This window comes from Lipotes vexillifer, unplaced genomic scaffold, assembly GCF_000442215.2.
Source record: "Lipotes vexillifer unplaced genomic scaffold, Lipotes_vexillifer_v1.1 scaffold269, whole genome shotgun sequence".
NCBI classification, from domain to species: domain Eukaryota; kingdom Metazoa; phylum Chordata; class Mammalia; order Artiodactyla; family Lipotidae; genus Lipotes; species Lipotes vexillifer.
Genome location: NW_006799885.1, coordinates 1,031,947 through 1,056,870, shown reverse-complemented (window position 1 = coordinate 1,056,870; position 24,924 = coordinate 1,031,947). Strand labels below are relative to the sequence as shown.

Genomic DNA, 24,924 nt, shown 5'->3' with positions numbered 1-24,924 from the left:
CTACCTATAGCAATAATAACTACCATTTCATTCTACCGTTCTTCATCTAATAATATTGCGTAGTAAACTGTGTAAAAAGAACATTGTTTTTTAGCACTGGAATAGAAATGTAGGATTTCAGCTGTTTATTTATGTTTAACTATCTTGAATTTTATTCAGTCAATAAAAGTATACTCGATTAATGCATTTCTTATACTCTTTGCCTAGGTTGAGGTACTAGAGTGCCATGTTTGTTTTTCATTATTAAAGAAAACTTTGCCTTCCACTCCCATTCCTTTGCGGTAAATTTGATTTTAAACAGCATGTATTTCAGGGTTAGTCTCAGTCTTGAGAAATTTTCCAGCCACAAAATTATGCATCTTTGGCTTATCTAAAAATATGGTTTAAATGGCACACATGATTTTCCTAGAATTTTTTTAATATATACGGAAGAAAAACCGGTATCCGCAGTGTTAAATGGAATGTCAATGAATATCCCTCAGTGGGAAGTTTGGACACCAAAGCGTCCCACGCATACACTTTGGTGGTAGAGTCACCTGGGCGGCACAGTGTGACAGCCAGCGATGTGAGCAAAGACACGCCGGTGATGAAAGCAGCCACCAGACGGCTGCATCACAGTGCACGCATTCAAATGTATTTCTGAACCGCACGCATTTGTACTTATCTGGGTCCCCAGCCTTACCCTGGGCCACCATCCTTTTCTTCTCTGCCTCCAAATGTCTCCCCTTTTATTCTTTTTGTACTTCAGCAACCTCCCTTTTCCTTTTCAAGTCCCCTCCATCTGCTTGTGTGTCAGTGTGCCCTACTGCCTCTCGGCTTGCTGAGGAATCCTGGCGTCCTCCCTGCCTCTGTTCAGCCCTGTCACCCGCCTGTCACTGCTCCGCGCTCTGTGCCACGCTGGCTTGTTTTGTCAATAACCATTTATTTGTTGCTGGAATAGTAGCAGCCATTACATCTGACCTCCCTGTTTCATCAATTATGGATAGATTATTGGATGTGAACATCTGCAAAAGCTTGCTGTTGAACTCACCTCCTGGCTAGGATTAGATAAAGTACTAAACTGTTGTTTATTGTCAGGCCAAAACTCTACTGGGAAGGCAGGGAATTCCAAGAGAAGCAGAGCCCCATCCGAAGTACCCCAAACCGTTTCATATTGCCAGCATTTCCCCTAAGATTCCAGCGATTTATTATTTACACTTATTAGTCGTCGTTATAACCTACTTGATAAAAGCTCTTGGCAGGCTTCGCATTTCCCGTCATTGTCACATCTGTCAGAATGGAAATGACTCATAAATTGTTTTCTTGTCTCGTCTATCATGGTGAAAGGGTAATAGATGAGGCTTCCTCTGTGTTCAAGCCTTCAGAGGAAGACTTTCCTACCATGTTTTATTTTAAAGAAACATTTTCGCGTAGCCAGTTATGAAAGCATTACATCGTGGACCTAAATTAGGGTTTACCGAGTTTACCAGAATAATGGCCTGTGGTGGAAAGGATATCAAATTGTACAGACACAATATGCTCAAAATGTTTTTCAAGGCTTTTATGGATTTCTGAGAAGGGGGAAACAAAATGAAATTTTATTGAATCCTGCCTTAAATGAGGAAGAAATCTAGTAAGAGGGATTATGAATAGATGATGGCTTTACCGCCAGGGAAAAGACACATCTCCTAGTAGTAATTGGCTCATGCAGAAATATAGAAATTTTCACAGGATTAGTGTTTATTAAAACCTTCTAGATCGTCACTCGCTAGTATAGAACCCTCCTTGATCCTTCCCTGCGGAACCAGAAACCGTTTTGTGCAAAATGGTCCAATGGGAGGAGGTTGCTAAGTGGCCATTTCAGGAGAAGCGGAGGAGCTTGGTGTGTCGCCGAGCTAGTGGCTTTTCACTGTTCACCTCTCCGTCTTAACTTGTTGCTTGTGAAGGTAGAAACTGTAGTTGCTCACCATTCTAGATTAAAAGAGAGAAAAAAAACTCTTTTATATTTCTTCCAAAGACAGGAAGAATTAATCCTCAAGATGCCATGACGAATCTAACATATTTTCAACCTCTGATCTGCGTGTACTCACTGAGCATAATGCCACATGGGCTCGTAATGGGGGAAAGCTATTTATTTGGGAATGTGACTGGATGAAACAGGCACACATTTAGATAGGGGGGGTTCTTATGTCTTTTTACAATGTCATTTAGGCACTTCCCTGGTGGTCCAGTGGTTAGGACTCCACACTTTCACTGCCGTGGCCCTGGAACTAAGATCCCGCAAGCCACGTGGCACGGCCCCTCCCCCCAAAAGTGTCATTTATGTCTTCCTTTAGGAATCTGGCTTGTTTGCTGATACTTGAGCTCTCTAGGATGGCTGTTAACTGAAAATGTTCACATACTTTCCATTTGCCATAGTTTTAAAGTGCCATATTTTTTCCTTTATTGAGATATAATGCAAAACATTATGTAATATAATTAATATATAACAAGCTCTAACATACATTATATGTAATATATTAATATTATATAATACTTGATTTATGAGCTTAATTTCCTTTAAGCCAAGTAAATAGTTATATATAATAGTATATTATGTAATACAACAGCTCATTATATCCACGTTAATGCTTCTGCAGGTACTTTACCACCAGCACCTTCCAAAAGCTCTACCATATTCATTCAGCAATATTCTATGTTAACGTAAGACTAGGAGCTAGGGGTGCAATGGAGAGCAAAACACATGTGGTTCCTGATCTCGTGGCAGCTACGATCTAATTGGAGAGAGATAAATATTATTAAGCAGGTACATGCGGTGCTTTGCTAAGTGGTAGAACAGCACAGAGAAGTGGTTGGTGTGGTGGAGGCCTGGGGAGCGTGGGACAGGCACTGGAGGAGCCTGGAAGGCAGAGGGGTGTGGAAGTGGAGAGAACTGAGTTTATTCCTGACAGTGGGAGGTCTATGTGGCTAGAGGGAGGTTCCCAGAGTCCTGCCCATTCCAGCAAGCCATAATTGTTGCCATTTCTGCATGGACAAAGGGACAATACATGTTGGATCAAATTAGATTTGACTGGCACTTCATTTGATTCCGTTTGCCATCACCATCTTTAGTCTCCATAAGTAACAGAGAACTGAAATTACTGATAATGTTATCATAGGTATAATAGAATCACTCGTCACACTCACTTTTCATCCTCCCATAAACATAATCAAGTGGAATTGGAGACTTTCTTAGTTTAAAAAAATATGCAAACCTTTTTCCCCCAAATCTTTTCTGGCAATGAGATCTCTAATCATTTTATATAACCTGTGTCTCTCGCCATAGAAGGAATCCACCCGTATTGTCTTTCACTGACAAACGTGGAAGGGGAAAAGGCTTGAAGTTACTTCCTTGCCACTTTAGCTCTAGAGAACCCTTTTATTTCTCCCTTGAAAAAATATTTATATTTTTTTAGAAGGCCCTATTTTTTTTTTTCTTGGCAAATACTGAGGATTTTTGAATAAGAAGTGTAATTGAAATAATATTTTTTAAGACACTAAATCTAATTTTTAAAAACTGCCCCCCAAGTTTTGTTGCCTCATAACTCTCAATCCAGAGAATCAATTGCGTGCATTGCATCAGTGGGTACAATAGAGAATAAAGTCAATGTTCAATTCGGAATTTCAAGTTCAAATGGGTTTTTTTGGTTTGATTTTAAGGGCTTTTATTTTGTTTTTTGGTTCAGAGCAAGGCAATATCTACCAAGTTAGGTTTTCGTGGAAAAAAAAAAAAGTTTTCTATATCCTAAATCTTCCTTTTTGTATCGAGGATGAAACTTGGGATTCAAGGCAGAATAAAAGGGTTCTCTAGAGCTAAAACTTCTCCGTTTTTTTCTTCGGGTGCTAGAAAGAGATTCATTCAGATTACCTCAGGCAAGGGCATTGATTGCAAAGATTCCTGTGGCCATGAGGGAGATCATGGCCCATGACTACCCAGGATGAGCAGACAGTTGGGCTTCATAAACTGAAAGACTCCTGGGAATTGGAGGAGCCCTGGGAGAAGAGGGGCTGAGTTTCCCTATTATCTCCTCAGCAGTAGCTGTCAGTCTGACCCACTCTGTTGACGTAACTTGATCACGCTCTTGGTGGTCTTTCTTTGAGCACCTTCTCACTTTTGCCATTACCAACTGCTCAACGGGTCTGGATTTCCTAAGAGAACGTGATTGAACTAACTAATCACTCTACTCTTCCACTGAATATTTTCATGTCAGACCACTGCACAGATGACTGAACTGCCTTTGGGCAACGGCCTTCTAACAAAGTATAAAGCAAAACCTCCTATGGATTTCCCTTGCAGGAGATTAAGGGCAGGGAAATTTTCTTTTCAAGGACCTGTAAATATAACTCACACCATGACTGGGCTGCACAGGATAAATGTTTGCATGCTTTCTGATTCAAAGTATAGAAAATAGTTGAGAATTAGAATAGAAATTCTTCATGAATATGTCCCTTGTTAACATAGTATACAAGTATAATGACCAATTTAGAAAATGGCAGTATTAAGCAATATGTTCCAATTTACTACTGAGGAAACTTTGTTTTTAACTGTAAGTGGAATTCTATTTCATTGTTTGGGGGTTTGAGAGTCATCTCTATATTGAATGTGTAGAGAGAGAGTTTTTGCTGAAAGAAAATTCTTGGAAATTTTTGAGATATATTTCTATCCTTACAGCTTTTGAAAATACAATGTAAACTCCTACTGTGTGAGAGATTAACTAGCAATTCTAATTTAGTTTATGAATTTAAGGATAACCTTGAATTTTCATCAAATTTTTAAATATTTCAGGCTGTAAAAAAATTGCTATTTTTGAAGAGCACTGATCATTGCATTTGTAACAATTGGTATTTAATATGAACCAAAAGCTTTGTAGATTTAGCTCTCCTTGTTATCACCTATTCCATGGTAGGGACATTTTTTTAAAGCAGTTCATTAAGAATATGCAAGCTTTTTCAAATGAGGGGGGAGGCTGAAAATAAAATTTCAACCGAATGAAATGACCATCATTTTGTTTCTCGTGTTTTAAAAAGTATTTTTAAACATAAAATAAATTCGTCAGGGATTTTAAAGCCAAAGATAAACGATTGAAAATAATTAGGGCATATCTTCAATTAGTAAATATAGCCATGTAGAGTCTAAAATCAAAATCATATTTTTGGAAGGGAGAATTCTAGATCATTTGGTCCTGCCCCTTTATCTTTCAGGCTTCGAAACTGAAGCTCAAGTTAACCAAGTGACCTGTCTGAGGTCGCACCCTGAGCTCATGGCAAAAGAGAAGCGAGAGCTCATATCTTTTAACACTCAGTTCTTTCCGCACTGGTCTATTCAGCCCTCACTTTATGTGTCAGGTGATGTAAACAGTCCAAATGATGAGTAATGTATTTCAGGGAGAAAGAGTACACTGTCCAAATGATCAGTGTAAATAGTAAGGCAAGACTACTCCTAACTTAAGGATATAGTTTCAGCAGAATGCAAAATATATAACTACTTTCACGTGTTATTGTTTGCAAAGCCGCACACTTCGCTGTCCTCAGTGCTCATTCAATATAACATATTTGTAGCAAAAGATTACTGTATTTATCTCATGTCAGATACTATGCCTTCGCAGAAAGTGTATAAGAGCCTTTAAGTGATGGGAAACCAGTTCTGTTTACCCCTGTTTTTATCATCTTCTCCCATTGCCTATTCCTGGCTCTAGTAAAATGCTCTGAATGCTGTTGCTGCCCAGTCTGGTCCTCAGCCTGTTACTGCAGGCCTTGTCAGAAATCATTAGCCACTGATTTCTTTGACTAATGTTGCAGTTGATTGTCTGAATCATGTTCAGACGCTGTAAATGAGGCAGAAACATCCTTTCTGCTCACCAACTGTGAAATGGCTAAAGGGGGTTAGATTGCCAGAAATCAGAATAAATGTATTTCCGGTAAGATTTGACAATGATTTCAAGCTCAGGATGGCAAACTTGATTTTTTTATTTCTATATTTCTTATTGCACAAGAATAAATCCGTATCATTGCCTTTTCCTCCTCAAAGTAATGCACTGTATTGAGCTCAGTGCTGAACCTTTGTTATGAAATGGCACAATTTGGGGTTTGCGTAGGGATTGTATAACAAAGTGTTAGCTCTGCTGCCTTTTTATGGTGGGCAAGGAAGAAAGATAAAAAACGCACCCTAGGCAATGGACTCATAACTTATTTACAGATAAGTCCGACGGATGCCCCTTATGGTTTTATAGATGTATTTTGGTCCAGGTGGCTTTATTTAAACTCTTCTAGAACTCTTAGACTTGTAGACAAAATTAGAAATAAAACGTTCAAATGTAGTACAGCTGCTGGGGTTTCATCCTCACATGTTTCAGAGCATCCTGGATGCCTCTGTAAGTTTGGATGCTTTGAGGAGGAAAAACAGCTTTCTTTCAGTATTGGAAGAGCCGTCACATGGATGAAGGATGCACTCATCTTGTCCCACAAAACACAACCAGGGCTAGCAGGCAGAGTTACAGATTTTGCTTCTACTTAACCAATAGATTTTTTCACATAACTCTCCAATGATTGAGTAGTCTCACAAGAGGATAGTTTCCCATCAGGAAAATTGTTCAAGAAAAGGCTACATAAGGATTTCTCAACAGCAACACTATTCACATTTGGAGCTGGATCATTCTATTTTATGGGGGGATATTGTGTGAATTGTAGGCTATTGGGCAGCATCCCTGGCTTCTCCCAATGACAACAACCTAAAATGTCTCCAGACATTCCCAAGTATCCCCAGGAGGCAAAATCGCCCCCATGTGAGAACCAATAGGTTAGATGGTTAGATAAGCACTTGGGAAAACTAAGCAGTTGCTTCATTCAAATCCTTGGTAAGTACCTTTAAATACCTCATCTTAGTGGAGACTTATAACATCATTTCAAGGTAGACTTTACTCATTTTTATTTTACACCCGAGGAAATAAACTCACAGACATTAAATCACTTGACATATGTCACTCAGCTTGGTAGTGAACCTGCCTGACTCAAAAGCCTATGATATTTGGAGAAACTTTGAACACCCAGAGGGAGATTTGATTAATTTTCCCATAAGGCCCTTCCAAAGCCTGGTCTATGCCCTCAGAGTAGCGGTCCCTACTGATTTCAAGTATTAAATTAACTAAGGAAGAGAGCAGTGGGGGGAGGGTAGTAAGTGGAGAAAGGAATTTATATAGAAAAAAATACCCAAAATATGAAATAAAAGTAGAATTGGAGTTTATAGAAAATTTTCAAAAACTACAAAATTTCCATCTCAAATAGGCTAGATGCTGTAACTTATTTTATATGATATTTTCCATGGGTTATTTTCCTACAGAAACAATGGCAGTTTGGGTCACCAGCCAGAGCACAGAGACCCATTTAAACTTGTCACTGATCTGTATTAGTTTGAGTTGTTCATGCTCTGTGCTATGCCTGAAGAAGAAATAAAAGTATTTCCTCTCCTTCTCCTAGTCATGGGAATAACTCTGCATAAAATTTGGAAAACTTGGAATGATGGGAAACAAGACAGCCAACTGCACCATCTTACATGTGGCATTTTTCACCAAACACGTTGAGCTGCCTAGAAAGCAGAAAAGACAAAAACTATGAATAAAAATGTCCTGCAAAAGACTGCTTTTATGTACATGTAGAATAAAGGATGAAAGTGAAGGACCTGCCTTACCTTCAAAACAATAGTCAAATTCTTTCTTTGTCATCAGAAAGATAAATTGCAGCTTGAAAGTTTGTCACTTCATACCATCAGTTAAAACTGTGATTAGTTAGTGGATGTTACTAGGAAAAAACATTCTATGCAGGAACCTTAAAGCAAACATTTCTGTTGGTCATTGTTGCTACTATGTACCTGGGAAAGCTTTTTTTCCTCATTGTATCACCCATTCCTGTCTCCAGTCCTTGGCTTAAACTCCTCTCAGTAGGGACCCAATTCTGTCATTCCTTTAAAAGGCAGATTGTTTCCCTTTCTATAGGAAGCCTTTCCCCATTGTATTTTCTTCATTGCTCTTATTACTATTTGAGATTTATTCATTTATTTATTTAATTACAAATTATCTCCCCATCACCTAAATACAACGTAGACTGCATGGGGGCCAGGGATTTGCTGCTATATCATTAGCACCTAGAGCAAAGCTTGGCCCATAGAAAACACTCAGTATTTGTTTAATGAGTTAAAAAATTTTTTAGCTCTTTATTCAGGCTTATAGCACTATATAATTTCTGCGTCTGTATGTCTTATTGCCTTAGATAGTAAGGTCTTTAAGAGTAGGGATATATCTCTATCTGGAAAAGATGAAAACTCTAATTCAAAAAGATACATGTACCCCAATGTTCATAGCAGCACTATTTACAATAGCCAAGACATGGAAGCAACCTAAATGTCCATTGACAGATGAATGGATAATGAAGATGTGGTATATATACAATGGAATACTACTCAGCCATAGAAATTATGTATACACACACACACACACACACACACACATAATTTTATCCTGCAGTCACATCTAATGATGGAATGGAATGTACTAGAAGAGTTCTTTGCATAATACATTGGTTCCGAAGGCTAAGCATTATGAAAAAAGTGGTAACAAGAGGGAATAAAAATAGCATGTAGTTATCTTTCAGGGAATGGTGACTTACAAATGCCTGATTTTCACATCTGCTGCTTCACATTTCCCTCCTCCCTGTTTTCATCTCTTCCACACCACTGTGATAAGGAACGTTGTGGAAAAGCATGTGGAGCGTCTAGAAAATCTGAAGGCACGGAAGTAGACCCCAAAGGAGGTTACCTGCTTAAGGGATCATATCATAAGGTGGAATTTCAAGACAAGGCTGGCCTTTTTTTCATAACCTTTGCCCCAAATTATCCTGCCAGACACTATCTGAATTGTTTCATTTCCCTTCATTAGACTGCAAAACACTCCTCCCAGAAGAAATAATTGGGACCTACAAAGCATCCTCTTTTTAAAACAACAACTTCTTCTGGGAGGATTAATGATTTTTGAGTCATTCATACCAAAGTGTAAATTTGTTTAATCAACTACTATTCTTCTGTCACTTAACTGAGGAAATTTCCCTGGGGAGATACAAACACACAAGGTAGGGGAGGTGTACCAAAAGGGAAGAGGTCAGATGCTAAGTTATTTCAGAATTTTTCCCAAGGCAGAGCTTTCTTTAACCCAAGGCAGACCTTTCTTTAACCTAAGGAAAAGAGAAAAAACTGTTTTTCCATCTATCTCTCTTCTAAGCATCAAACATATTAAAAATTAATTGAGAAAGGGTAGTATGAAAGATCATTGTAGTGACAGAACTTTTCTATATCTTGACTGTGGTGGTGGTTACGTGAATATATACATGTGATGAAACGGCATAAAATTAACATGCCATATGTGCAGGCATGGGTGTACACACACACACACACACACACGCAGACACGAGTGTGTGTAAAACTGGTGAAATAAGGTGGGTGGATTGTGAATTCCCTGGTTGTGATATACTATAGCTGTGCAAGATTTAACCACTGGGAAAAGCTAGCTGAAGGATATGTGAGCATGCTCTGTATTGTTTCTTACAATTGCATATGAATCTACAATTATCTTAAAATTAAAAATGGTTTAAAACAAATGAAGGGGATAGTGTTTTCTTATAATGGCTGGCTGGGCAGAGGGGTGGGGAGAGAATTCCATCTAATTTGGGAAAATTAGGCCAGGAGTGATCATCATCATAGTGGTTTAAAGTAAGTTTCAGTTTTGAAAGCCAATATGAGGGCCATGATTTCTGGAATTTCTTCTGTTTTAATGTCTAAAATAAAGGGACTATAAGAGAGGAACTGCAGTGGGGTAAGGAATGGGAAAATAGTGGAAGACAAGACGGGGCATCAATATCAGATAGTTCGGGCTTCCCTGGTGGCACAGTGGTTGAGAGTCCGCCTGCCGATGCAGGGGACACGGGTTCGTGCCCCGGTCCGGGAAGATCCCACATGCCACGGAGCAGCTGGGCCCGTGAGCCATGGCCACTGGGCCTGCGCGTCCGGAGCCTGTGCTCCGCAATGGGAGAGGCCATAACAGTGAGAGCCCCACGTACTGCAAAAAAAAAAAAAAAAAAAAAAATCAGATAGTTCATTTTCTTTTGTTCCAAGGTGCCCTGATCATTGGAAATCCTAAAGATGTAGAAGAAAGAAAACAACAGGGTGTCTGATATTATTAGACATAGTAATGCGTTCTTGTTCCTGCCTTAAAGGTGCTCAGGCACAGAATTTAATCTTATAATCTTCTGGGGGGACCAGGCTACTTTTCTATTCTCTTTCTCAATCTCTATATAGATATAGATATAGTCTAATATTCGTGTATATCTATCTATGTAAACACAACATATATATATATATATATATACACCACTCACTTACTTGACCGATGACAATCTTGACTTAAATCCAATGTTGCCTTGAAGGCTATTGCAGCAAAATGAATTAATGATCCTTAAAATTTGATTTTACAGCAAACAATTCTTCAAAGAACTTGTAGCATATTGCCAGCATTTTTCTTTTGCACACTCTCATTTTTTATGTTAAGTATTCTACTGGTTTCGCTTTTAGGTAACAAATGGAAATTATCTCATTTTAAGAACCTGGATTTTATTTGAAAATATCTTTTCAAGTTAATGTTTTATTCCAGTGGGAAGATAAAGTCCATTGCCTTTAAAACTTCTAGGAAAATAGCTTTCAGGGATTCCCTGGTGGCGCAGTGGTTGAGAGTCCGCCTGCCGATGCTAGGGGATGCGGGTTCGTGCCCCAATCCGGGAAGATCCCACATGCCGTGGAGCGGCTGGGCCCGTGAGCCATGGCCGCTGAGCCAGCGCATCCGGAGCCTGTGCTCCGCAATGGGAGAGGCCACAACAGTGAGAGGCCCGCGTACCGCCAAAAAAAAAATAGCTTTCAAAACTTCATCTCCGGGCTTCCCTGGTGGTGCAGTGGTTGAGAGTCCATCTGCCGATGCAGGGGACACGGGTTCGTGCCCCGGTCCGGGAAGATCCCACATGCCGTGGAGCGGCTGGGCCCGTGAGCCATGGCCGCTGAGCCAGCGCATCCGGAGCCTGTGCTCCGCAATGGGAGAGGCCACAACAGTGAGAGGCCCGCGTACCGCAAAAAAAAAAAAAAAAAAAACTTCATCTCCATTATTCAGGGAAATTATTGGAGCAATGTGATTGAGTGGCCACAGAGCACTCAATTTTTATTAGGTACATGAACTGACTTTTCCAACTTTGGTAATCTTGTAATCATGCTCATTGAAATTGACATAGCAGCATGCCTAATCAGTGTTTTCCTTGGTCTTTTGACAAAGATTGATTAAGTTCATTGTCCATAAAATTTAAGGATATATAATGAATTTTGAACTCATCAAAATATTTTTCACCTGAGATTCTTTTTTTCTCTCCTCTTATCTCTGATTTGCAATGACAGAATTTAACGTTCCACACCCTGGATTTGTTTCCAACATATTGCATGCCACAGAGGTATTCAGTCAAGTACAGTGGATGCCTCAGATCTCCACACTGTATTTTCTCACTTGAAGTATTCTTTGTAAAGAAGATTCCTATTTGTCTGATGATTCAAGTTGATCAATATTTATTAATTTGTAAATTATACCTTAATTAAAAAGCAGGTAACATAATTTATCATAAGGTCAATATAAAACATCTTTATTTTCTACACAATGTGGGTTTTTTGAGATATTTAATATTCATGCTTTTTTAAATTGAAGTATAGTTGACTTACAATATTTTGTTAGTTTCAGGTGTATAGCAGAGTGATTCAGTTATATATATTTTTTCAGATTATTTTCCATTATAGGTTATTACACCTAACTATTTTATATATAGTAGTGTGTATCTGTTAATCCCATACTCCTAATTTATCCCTCCCTTTCCTCTTTGGTAACTATAAGTTTGTTTTCTATGTCTGTGAGTCTGTTTCTATTTTGTATATAGATTCTTTTGTATTATTTTTTAGATTTCACATATAAGTGAAATCACATAATATTTGTCTTTGTCTGACTTATTTCACTTAGTTTGATAATCTCTAGGTCCACCCATGTTGGTACAAATGGCATTATTTCATTCTTTTTTATGGCTGAGTAATATTCCATTATATATGTGTACCACATCTTCTTTATCCACTCATCTGTTGATGGACATTTAGGTTGATTCCATATCTTGGCTATTGTAAATAGTGCTGCTATGCACATTGGGGTGCATGTATCTTTTTGAATTAGAGTTTTTTTTTTTTTTCTTTTCTGGATATTTGCCCAGGAGTGGGATTGCTGGATCATACGGCAACTCTATTTTTAGTTTTTTGTTTTTCACTGGGGGACAGTTGCTTTACAATGTAGTGTTAGTTTCTGCTCTACAGCAAAGTGAATCAGCTATATGTATACATATATCCCCTCTTTTTTGGATTCACAAAAAAAGAATCAATTTACATTCCCACCAACAGTTATTTTTTACACAATTTGTAATCTCGTTATTTTTCCACTTACTTTTATATTTTTTTTCCTTTTTCTTTTAACACTATCCTTCCTACTTCCCTTAGGTTGAACTACACAATTCACCAATCTGCTGAGTTTTGTCTTGTGTTCCCCTTATGATTTTACCTGAGTTGGCTCTCTCCAGTCAGAGCTCACATTCCTGAGGAGCAGAAGCCCTGTCTTTGATTTAGATGAGCTCCCCTGTAGCACTTTCAAGGTTCTCAGTACTGACTTCATGAACAGTAATACCCCCTTACCTGTGTTTTCACTTTCTGAACTTTCAGTTACCCACGGTCAACTGAGGTCTGAAAACATTAAATGGAAATTTCCAGAAATAAACAATTCATAGGTTTTAAATTGTGCAGTGTTCTAAGTAGCATGATGAAATCTTGTGGTTTCCATCCTGATCCATCCCGGATGTGAATCATCCCCTTGTCCAGCATATCCCGACCATTAGTCACTTAGTAGCCATCAAGGTTACTGGGTTATTGTTGAGATATCATAGTACTTGTGTTCAGATAACCCTTATTTTACTTAATAACGGTCCGAAAGTGCAAGGGGAGTGATGCTGGCAATTTGGATATGCCAAAGAAGAACCCAAAGTGCTTCCTTTAAGTAAAAAGGTGAAAGTTCTCAACTTAGGAAGGAAAGAAAAAAAATTGTACGCTGAGTTTGCTAAAATCTATTGTAAGAACAAATCTTCTATCTGTGAAACTGTGAAGAAGGCAAAAGAAATTCATGCTAGTTTTGCTGTCACACCTCAAACAGCAAGTTATAGCCACAGTGTGTGATAAGTGCTTAGTTAAGATGCAAAATACATTAAATTTGTAAGATATTTTGAGAAAGAGTGACCACATTTACATAACTTATTACAGTATATTGTTATGATTGTTCTATGCTATTGTAAGTTATAGTTGTTAACCTCTTACTGTACCTAATTTATAAATTAAACTTTATCATAGGTATGTATGTACAGGAGAAAGCATAGTATATATAGGGTTCGGTACTGTCCAAGGTTTCAGGCATCCACTGGTGGTCTGGGAATGTAGCCCCCGTGAATATGGGGGGGGGTCCACTGTAATTGATTATTTCCCTATTGGGCCAGTAGTGAACTATGTTCTTCCCACTGCCTATATATTTCCTGTTTTTAGGTAAAGCATTTAAGCTGAGAGAGGCACTCTCTCAAGTCACAAATAAAATGTGTCGCCTTTACTCTGAGGAGGGAACTCTCCAGGAGCTCTTCACTGATGGCTGGTTAACAGAGTCCCAGAAACTTCTCATCCCAGGTTCAAATAGCACTCTGTATCATCTCACAGCAGCCTCGTAACAACTCTCAGAGGGAGGTTTTCTTTTTTGCTTCGAGGAAAGCTTCTCAGGGAGATTTCTTGGGCCAGGTGTGTTGGGTGTGGTAGAATTAGGTCTTGAATCCAAGTCTTCTTACTCTAAGGTGGGTGTTCATTTCAGGAAAACCCATCGGGTTCCATGAGGAAGCTTCTATAGAATCAAGTCCAAGGCCAAAACCAGAAGCCCAGGCTGAGCTGGTATTTGCTCCTTGATTCTCTAGAAGCTTCCTCATGGAAACTACCCTCCTAACCACGGTCCAAGGAGTCACAGCCCTAAGATAATGTTGGGTACTTCCGGATGCTACTGTACTGCTTCCGGGTTCATGGTGGCCAGGGGTGTGGGAGAGTGGTGCAGGGTAAGCACAGCTGAAGCCCTGGAGAAATCTGTTTTCAGCTAATTCACACAGCTGCATCAGTGCAAACCTCTGTTCCCCTAGACTATAAATGCCTCGAAGGTTTGCAAGCATACTCTCTTCTCTTTAAGATTTCCTAGGGTCTAACACAACATTGGCACACAGTAACAATATTTACCGAAACACGAAAAACGAACTACTTTTGACACAAAATATATAATATTCAATCTTTAACTTTCTAGAATGCCATATAAAACATATATGAACCAAAAGAGACACTTGACAGTCTCTTCCTAAATATTTTGATATTTGGATTTAATAAGGTCTCTTACAAATTCACAAAATTCAGAGGTTCTGCCCCTTAACGCAGAAAGCTCAATGTCAAGTCATATCGGACTTAATCTAGGTGAATCAGTTTTGCACAACAGAGTGAAAAGAATAGTCTCAGGTTTATACAAAGCTTATTAAGAGACTTAAAAAGAAGAATCAAAATGATGAACTTTGCAGGTTTAACAGGAATTAAAATACTGGGTCAATATGTATCAGTAAGTTTTAATACCAGTATTATTTCAAGTCACTTGTAAACCACACAGACACACATACACACACAAATTAGGAGGTATCACATGGCCTCACTGAAGTTATTTCCCAAATATTAACTTTAAGAAAGTAAAGCTGAATATCAACACCGCCTTTCATACACAAACTTTCTAAGATGCCTAATTCAGGCCGGATGTACATCCTCCCTCACGCTGACTCTCCCACTCAACGCCATCAAATGACTTTTGCTAATTTCCTCTTAGAAAATGAGCAAAAAGGATTTCCATAGAGGTCTTTGGAGATTTCCTGTGTCTTCATGTGTGTAATAGGTTGGTTCAAGTAACAATGAAGGAGGAAGAGGAAAAGGGGATTTTATTTTACATATTTTCCTTCTTCTGGCCTTTGAAAGGGAAAAAGAATAAAAAGGAAAATTATACCATGCAGATGATGTCAGTGTTAAGATCAGACGTTTGGCTGTGGCAGCCATAATCTTTTGATTATTGAAGAGATTGTTGGTAATGAAGTACATTTGTAAGAAATATTTTTAGTGTATATACTGAATATGTGTACAAACTGTGAGATATGCCTCTAATAAAATGATAGATTTAGAAATTGCCTGGCACATAAATTCATGCTTTTCAAACAGCTATTTATAGAAAGAAAAGTGATATTTAAGCTACCCTAGTAGACTATTATAATCTGCCTTATATTACCTAAGATAGTGGTCCCATATTTGAAAATAATGTTGTAAACCATTCAATTATTTACTCACCCCTAAGTTATATCAATTGGAAGGTTTTGGATTGTTCAGGAAAAGAATTACTTTTACAAAAGTAAGACTTCACTGTCATGGCTCAAAGAGATCACTGCAAAACAAGTTATACTATAGATTAAAATAAACCAAACCAACATGAATTTTTAATAAACAAAAAAATATTTTATGGTGGTGTGAAAAACAACTATTAATTTGAATCTTTTCTGTTTTGAAATGAAACATCAGTGAATCTGGTCATGTTGTATGTTTAATAAGGATTCCTCTTCCCCCATAGGTCCTTAACACTTATGCTAAAATCTCTACAGACCTGGATGATGATCTCAGCCTGGGGAGAGCCTATGAAGCAACAGCCAAGGTCCTGCAGAGGTAAGTTAGCACATCCTTGTCTTGCTGTCACTGTGAATTCACTCAACTGTGAAAGACAAATTGTTTGAGGTCTGTCGCTTTCCATTACTGCCTGCTTAAATTTTAAGCAGTGCCCTTCTTAAGTGACCCTTTCATTGTAAGTTATTTTAAACCAATGTGGTATTTTTAAATATACACCTAAACTCTTCCTTGTCTTTTCCTCCTTCATGTTATTTTATTTTTGATATTCTGGAAGTTTAGTGATGACCTTGATTGAATGAGAGGGAAAAATCAGGTCACATCTCACAGGTTAAAAAGGCAGAGAGCACAGAGATATACAGTACGCTTCAGTGACTGTGGTTTACCGTAACCTTTCCAGATCTCTTCTTTGAGGCAAGTTTCCATTTTGTGCTTCAATCGTCCTTCTTCCATTAAGACATCTCTCCTTTGAGCATATCTGGATAAACAATTGGGTGCAAAACCAATATTCCCAATATTTCCTTTAAAACAGAAAATTGAACAGAAGTATATATGAACAACTTGTGATACAAATTTTCCCATGGAAAATATATGATATAGCCTTCACTTATTGTATTGTGATCGCTGTGTACTCCATTTAATCACTGCATTATACTTAAGCCAAGATAGAGTAAGAATAAAAAAAGTTATCAAAGTTATGGCCTTGGTTTTTGGTATGTTACCTTATATCCAAGATATAGCTGTTAAATAATTTTGTAGTAGTAGTAGTAGCAATAATAATAATAATAAACGTAGATTGTGTCAAATTCTAATCTTCCCATTTGTATTTCAGTTGTAAACACATACAAAGTGGTGTTTTAAAAGGCAAAATTGTTACTCCAAAGGCATTTAAAATGTGTAATGCCTTGAAAGTGGATCTTCATTACGTAATTACCATTCCAATATAATAATCATTAAATATTAAATAAATGATTAATTAAAGATCAAAACACCAACACCAATAAAATGTATAAAGTGCCCGACAAAATAAATACAATGCACTGCAGTCATCACGGGATGAACAGTAAGGGACAGACATAGTTATAAGGAGAGTATGGACATTTACTCAAGGAAGGCAGGGCCAGCCATGAGTGAAGCAAGCAACCTGTGAGTGTTGTGGTCCCTCCACATAAAGACTGATAACCATCCTGTGCATGATGAACCCAGCTATCCCTTAAACTTTTATTTTCCAAATAATCACCGGAAAGAAGCAGCTGTTTGAACACGAAAAAGAGATGTATAAGGATTCAATGTAATGTCTGTTTGGAACACACCAACTCTGTGCCCTTTTTTTCCAGCTCATTTTGATTATTTAATTATTTGATTCTGCTGTTAACACTGCCCAGAATCAGTAGAATATGATTGATTTGTCTTGCTTTGTAGTAGCAGACCTGGCCTAAGCCTAAACAGTTAAATAAATGCATCCCTCAACATGTTTATAAAATAATTTCTACAAAATAACATTGTGTTCCAACCTAGACAGAGAGATAAAACTTCAGGGAAAAATGTTTTCTTTCATAAACCTGTACTGAGCACTTACTATGTCACACGACAAGTGTTGGATTTCCCCTACAGTTACTGATAGTCTTTATAATTATTTTTGAAACTTCTGGAGACCTGAGGTTATCTTAAAATACTCCTCACCTGTTAAACTGGGGTCTCATCTGGAATATTTTAGTTTCCACTCCAGGATTTGAATTCCTGCTCTATACTGTGAAAGCTAAGGGGAAGAGTTGAATAAGTATCTTGGCAACAACAACAACAGATAATCAAATATTTTAATTTGGTTGCTTAAGTATTATTTTAGGTTGAGGTATGGAAAAGGATCCACATATATATTTTTTTTTTTTGAAGTGTAGTTAATTTACAATGTTGTGTTATTTTCTGGTGTACAGTAAAGTGATTCAGTTGTATATATACACATATATATATATATTCTTTTTCATATTCTTTTCCTCTATGGTTTATTATAGGATATTGAATATAGTTCCCTGTGATATATAGTAGGACCTTGTTGTTTATCTATTTTATATATAGTGGTTTGTATCTGCTAATCCAAAACTCCTAATTTATCCCCCCTTCCCCTTCCCCTTTGGTAATCATAAGTTTGTTTTCTATGTCTATGAGTCTGTTTCTGTTTTGTAAATAAGTCCATGTGTATCGTATTTTAAATTCCATATATAAGTGATATCATATGATATATGTCTTTCTCTGACTTACTTCACCTAGTATGGTAATCTGTAGGTCCATCCATGTTGCTGCAAATGGCATTATTTCATTCTTTTTTATGGCTGAGTAATATTCCATTATGTATATGTACCACATTTTATTTATCCATTCATCTGTTGATAGACACTTATGTTGCTTCCATGTGCTGGTTATTGTAAATACTGCTGCTATGAACATTGGGGTGTGTGAATCTTTTCAAATTAGTGTTTTTGTATTTTTCGGATATATAACCAGGAGTGGAATTTCTGGGTCATATGGTAGTTCTATTTTTAGTTTTTTGAGAAACTTCCGTACTATTTTCCACAGTGGCTGCACCAATTTACATTCCCACCAACAGTGTAGGAGGGTTCCCTTTTCTCCACACCCTCTCCAGCATTTATTATTTGTAGACTTTTTAATGATGGCCATTCTGACCAGTGTGAGAGATGCTTGTACTTTTGATTTGAGTTTCTTTAATAATTAGCAAAGTTGAGCATCTTTTCACACGCCTATTGGCCATCTGTGCGTCTTCTTTGGAGAAATGTCTATTTAGGTCTTCTGTCCATTTTTTGATTGGGTTGGGTTTTTTTGATGTTGAGTTGTATGAGCTGTTTGTATATTTAGGAAATTAAGCCCTTATTGGTCGCATCATTTGCAAATATTTTCTTGCAGTCCATAGGTTGTCTGATCTTTATGATTTCTTTCCTTCTGTTAACTTTGGGTTTTTTGTTATTCATTTTATAATTGCTTTAGGTGTAAGTTTAGGTTGTTTATTTGAGATTTTTCTCATTTCTTGAGGTAGGATTATATTGCTATAAACTTCCCTCTTAGAGATGCTTTTGCTGCATCCCATAGATTTTGGGTCATTGTGTTTTCATTGTCATTTGTTTCTAGGTGTTTTTTGATTTCCTCTTTGATTTCTTCAGTGACCTTTTGGTTATTAATAGTGTATTGTTTAGCCCCCATGTGTTTGTATTTTTTTAAGTTTTTGTCCTGTAATTGATATCTAGTCTCATAGCATTGTGGTCAGAAAAGATACTTGATATACTTTCAATTTTCTTAAATATACCAAGGCTTAATTTGTGACCCAAGATATGATCTGTCCTGGAGAATGTTCCGTGAGCACTTGAGAAGTAAGTGTACTCTGTTGTTTTTGTTTTTTATTTTATTTATTTATTTATTTATTTTTGCGGTACGCGGGCCTCTCACTGTTGTGGGCTCTCCCGTTGCGGAGCACAGGTTCCGGACGCGCAGGCCCAGTGGCTGTGGCTCACGGGCCCAGCCACTCCACGGCATGTGGGATCCTCCCAGGCCGGGGCACAAACCCATGTCCCCTGCATCAGCAGGCGGACTCTCAACCACTGTGCCACCAGGGAAGCCCTACTCTGTTGTTTTTGGATGGAATGTCCTATAAATATCAATTAAGTCCATCTTGTCTAATGTGTCATTTAAAGCTTGTGTTTCCTCATTTATTTTCATTTTGAATGATCTGTCCATTGGTGAAAGTGGGGTGTTAAAGTCCCTTACTATGGTTGTGTTACTGTCTATTTCCCCTTTTATGGCTGTTAGCAGTTGCCTTATGTATTGAGGTGCTCCTATGTTGGGTGCATAAATATTTACAATTGTTATATCTTCTTCTTGGATTGATCCCTTGATCATTATGTAGTGTCCTTCTTTGTCTCTTGTAATAGTTTTTATGTTAAAGTCTATTTTGTCTGATATGAGAATTGCTACTCCAGATTTCTTTTGATTCCCATTTGCATGGAATATCTTTTTCCATCCCTTCACTTTCTGTCTATATGTGTCCCTGAGTCTGAAGTGGGTCTCTTGTAGACAGCATATATATGGGTCTTGTTTTTGTATCCATTCAGCCAGTCTATGTCTTTTGTTGGGAACATTTAATCCATTTACATTTAAGGTAATTATCGATATGTATGTTCCTATTACCATTTTCTTAATTGTTTTGGGTTTGTTATTGTAGGTCTTTTCCTTCTCTTGTCTTTCCTGTCTAGAGAAGTTCCTTTAGCATTTGTCATAAAGCTGGTTTGGTGGTGCTGAATTCTCTTAGCTTTTGCGTGTCTGCAAAGGTTTTAATTTCTCTGTTGAATCTGAATGAGATCCTTGCTGGGTTGAGAAATTTTGGCTGCAGGTTTTTCCCTTTCATCACTTGAGATATGTGTTGCCATTCCCTTCTGGCTTGCAGAGTTTCTGGTAAAAGATCAGCTGTTAACCTTATAGGGATTCCCTTGTATGTTATTTGTTGTTTTTCCCTTACTGCTCTAATACTTTTTCTTTGTACTTAATTTTTGATAGTTTGATTAATATATGTCATGGCATGTTTCTCCTTGGATTTATCCTGTATGGGACTCTGTGCTTCCTGGACTTGATTGCCTATTTCCTTTCCCATGTTAGGGAAGTTTTCAACTAAATCTCTTCAAGTATTTTGTCAGACTGTTTCTTTTTCCCTTCTTCTTCTGGGACCCCTATAATTCAAATGTTGGTGCGTTTAATGTTGTCCCAGATGTCTCTGAGACTTTCCTCAATTCTTTTCATTCTTTATTCTGCTCTGTGGCAGTTATTTCCACTATTGTATCTTCCAGGTCACTATACATTCTTCTGCCTCAGATATCCTGCTATTGATTCTTTCTAGAGAATTTTTAATTTCATTTATTGTGTTGTTCATCATTGTTGCTTTGCTCTTTAATTCTTCTGGGTCCTTGTTAAACGTTTATTGTATTTTCTCCATTCTATTTCCAAGATTTTGGATTGTCTTTACTTTCATTAATCCTAATTCTTTTTTCAGGTAGACTGCCTATCTCATTTTCATTTGTTTGGTCTGGTAGGTTTTTACCTTGCTACTTCAACTGCTGTGTACTTCTCTGTATTCTCATTTTGTTTAACTTATTGTGTTTGGGGTCTCCTTTTTTCAGGCTGCAGGTTCATAGTTCCCGTTGTATTTGAAGTCTGCCCCCAGCGGATGAGGTTGGTTCAGTGGCTTGTGTAGGCTTCCTGGTGGAGAGGACTGGTGCCTCTGCTCTGGTGGGTGGGACTGGATCTTGTCTTTCTGGTGGGCAGGGCCGAGTCCGGTGGTGTGTTTTGGAGTGTTACTGAACTTAGTATGATTTTAGGCAGCCTCTCTGCTAATGGGTGGAATTGTGTTCCTATCTTGCTAGTTGTTTGGCATGAGGTGTCTAGTAGTGGAGCTTGCTGGCCATTGGGTATAGCTGGGTCTTAGCGTTGAGATGAGATCTCTGGGAGAGCTCTCACCAATTGATATTATGTGGGGCCAGGAAGTCTCTGGTGGTCCAATGTGCTGGACTTGGCTCCCCCTCCTCATAAGCTCAGGCCTGACACGTGGCCGGAGCACCAGGGCCCTTTCAGCCACATGACTCAGAAGAAAAGGAAGGAAAAAAAGGAAGAAAAATATAATAAATAAATATAAATAATAAATTTAAAAAATAATAAAATTTAAAAAATAAAACATTTTTAAAAATTTAAAATTTTTTTTAAAAAGAAGAGAGCAACCAAACCAATGAACAAATCCACCAATAATAGCAAGCACTAAAAAGTAAAATAAGATAAACATAAAAATCAGAAACAAATCAGTCGCAGACAGCAAGCCCTAGTCTACAGTTGCTCCCCAAATCCACCACCTCATTTTTGGGAGCATTCATTGTCTCTGCACATATTCCACAGATGCAGCGTTCATCAAGTTGACTGTGGGAATTTAATCTGCTGCTCCTGAGGGTACATGGAGAAATTTCCCTTTCTCTTCTTTGTTCACACAGCTCTTGGGGTTCAGCCTCAGTTTTGGCCCCGCCTCTGCATGTGGGTCATCTTCAGGCGTCTGTTCCCAACCCAGACAGGTGGGGGTTAAAGCAGCAGCTGATTAGGGCTCTCCTGCTCTCTCAGGCTGGGGAGAGGGAGGGGTACTGTAGTCATAATTGGAATGCAGGGCTAGCCTCCAGTGTCAGAGGCCGCAGTGACATTGCAACAGCCTGTGGTGTGCCATGTGTTCTCCCGGGGAAGTTGTGCCTGGATTTCAGGATTCTGGCAGTGGCGGTCTGCACAGGCTCCTGGGGGTGGGGGTGGGGGTCGGGGGGGTAGTAACCTGTACTTGCACACAGGATTCTTCATGGCAGTGGCAGCAGCGTTAGCATTTCATGACCATCTCTGGAGTCCAGGCTGATAGCCGCAGCTCACGCCCGTCTCTGGAGCTTGCTTAGGCGGTGCTCTGCCTTCTGTGGGCATACAGGGAAGGAATCCCCTCTCCTGTGCACCCCGAAACAATGATCTCTTGCCTCTTCGGCAGGTCCAGACTTTTTACCTGACTCCCTCCCAGCTAGCTGTGATGCACTAGCCCCCTTCAGGCTGTCTTCACACAGCCAGCCAACCCCAGTCCACTTCCTGTGGTCTGACCTCCGAAGCCTGAGCCTCAGCTCCCAGCCTCCACCCACCCTGGCTGGTGAGGAGACAAGCGCCTCAGACTGGTGAGTGCTGGTCAGCACTGACCCTCTGTGCGGGACTCTCTCTGCTTTGCCCTCTGCACCCCTGTGCAGCACTCTCCTCCATGGCTCTGAAGCTTGGCCCCCCACCCACACCCTGTCTCTGCCAGTGTAGGGGCTCCCTAGTGTGTGGAAACTTTTCCTCCTTCACAGCTGCCTCCCAGAGGTGCAAGTCAGTTCCTATTCTTTTGTCTCTGTTTTTCCTTTTTTCTTTTGCCCTACCCAAGTAAGTGGGGATTTTCTTGCCTTTTGGGAAGTCTGAGGTCTTCTGCCAGCGCTCAGTAGGTGTTCTGTAGGAGTTGTTCCACATGTAGGTGTATTTTTTATGTATTTGTGGGGAGGAGGGTGATCTCCGCGTCTTTCTCCTCCACCATCTTGAAGGTCCCCCTAAGTATTTTATTTTTTGATGTGACTTTAAAAGGGATTTTTTTTTTTTACTTTTACTTTCTGATATTTCACCGTTATTGTAAAGAAATGCAACAGATTTCTGTATGTTAATCTTGTATCCTGCTACCTTTCTGAATTTGTTCATCAGTTCTAGTAGTTTCTATGTGGAGTCTTTAGGGTTTTCTACATAGAGTAACATGTTATCTGCATATATTGACAATTTTACCTCTTCCCTTCCAATTTGGATACTTTTAATTTCTTTTTCTTGTCTGATTGCTGTGGCTAGGATTTCTAATAGTATGTTGAACAGAAGTGGTGAGAGTGGGCATTCTTGTCTTGTTCCAGATTTCAGCAGTAAGGCTTTCAGCTTTTTATTGTTGAGTATTATGTTTGCTGTGGGTTTGTCATAGATAGCTTTTATTATGTTGAGATATGTTCCCTCTATACCCACTTTGGTAAGACTTTTTATCATGAATGGATGTTGAATTTTATCGAATGCTTTCTGCATCTATTGAGGTGATCATGTGGTTTTTGTCTTTTTTTTTGGTTGATATGGTATATCACATTGATTGATTTGCATATGTTAAACAATCCTTGTGACCATGGGAGGAATCCACCTTGATCATGATGTTTGACCTTTTTTATGTGTTATTGGATTTGGTTTGCTAATATTTTGTTAAGAATCTTTTCATCTTATTCATCAAAGATATGACCTGTAATTTTCTTTTTTGGTAGTGTATTTATCTGGTTTTGGTATCAGGCTTCACAGAATGACTTTGGGAGTGTCCCCTCCTTCCAATATTTTGGAAGAGGTTGAGAAGAATTGGTATGAGTTCTTTGTATGTTTGGGTAGAATTCCCCCGTGAAGCCATCTGGTCCTGGACTTTTGTTTGCAGGGAGTTTGTTTCGTTTTGTTTTACAGATTCTATTTCACTTCTAGTGATCAGTCTGCTCAAAATATCTATTTCTTCTTGATTCAGTTTTGGTGGGCTGTATGCTTCTAGAAACCTGTTCATTTTTTCTAGGTTGTCAAATTTGTTGGCATATAATTGTTCATAGTATTCTTTTATGTTTTTTTTGTATTTCTGTGGTATCAGTTGTTATTTCACCTCTTTCATTCTTATTTTGTTTATTTGGGTCCTCTCTGCAGGACTGGAGCACTCTCACTGTCAGAGGAGCCACTGAGTATTCCTCCACAGGAGCTTCCCACCAGGAAGTATGCTCTGTGGTGTTGCCTGCCATCCGCTGTGTGGGTTCACAAAGTACGCTGTTTTGGACACTGCCCTCAGCAACGCCTCAACTGTGGAATGCAGGCAGTCAGCCTTGGTGTCCCTCGGGCACTGTGTTCACAAAGCCACCAGTGCAGATTTGTAGTCACAGATCCACTGAAGTCACATACCAGGACCACAGCAGTCATGCACCTGGACATGCCATGGGACCTATGGAAGCAGCCTAGACCCTTGCCCTGTCTCCATGTGTGTGCACCCACAAAGCCCACATCTTCTAACTCTCGATCTGCCCCAGACACGGGAGCACATGTAATCTACTTGGGTGACCCACAGGCACTGAGTTTATAAAGCCAGTGGTGGCAGCAGTGGCATAAATCCACAGATCACACAACCACAAGGAGAGGACTCAGATTTCAGCCCTGCTTCCATAGTGGCATGGCCCATGGGGATCGGCTCTGATTTCAGCCCAGCCTCCATGTGTGGGCAACCTGCTTGCATGCTCCCAGAGCTCATAGAGGTAGAGCCACACCAGCTGTGAGCCCTCCAAGAATGAGGCTACTATAGCATGGGCTCTGCCCCTCCCTTCATGTGCCTGTTAACAGTGGTATTTCACTTTTATGGAGGGCCCAGGCTCCTTCTGCATACACCCCCCCCCCCCCAATTA

General features: G+C 39.0%; 1 protein-coding gene across 1 annotated transcript in view; it reads left to right on the top strand.

Moving 5' to 3' along the window:
• TTC29 (tetratricopeptide repeat domain 29) overlaps positions 1 to 24,924 on the top strand; it is a 255,359-nt gene that overhangs the window by 104,454 nt on the left and 125,981 nt on the right. Inside the window, exon 9 of the mRNA XM_007472002.1 lies at positions 15,843 to 15,934. Within this exon, the coding sequence (XP_007472064.1) occupies positions 15,843 to 15,934 (92 nt within the window). The remainder of the gene's footprint in view (positions 1 to 15,842; positions 15,935 to 24,924) is intronic.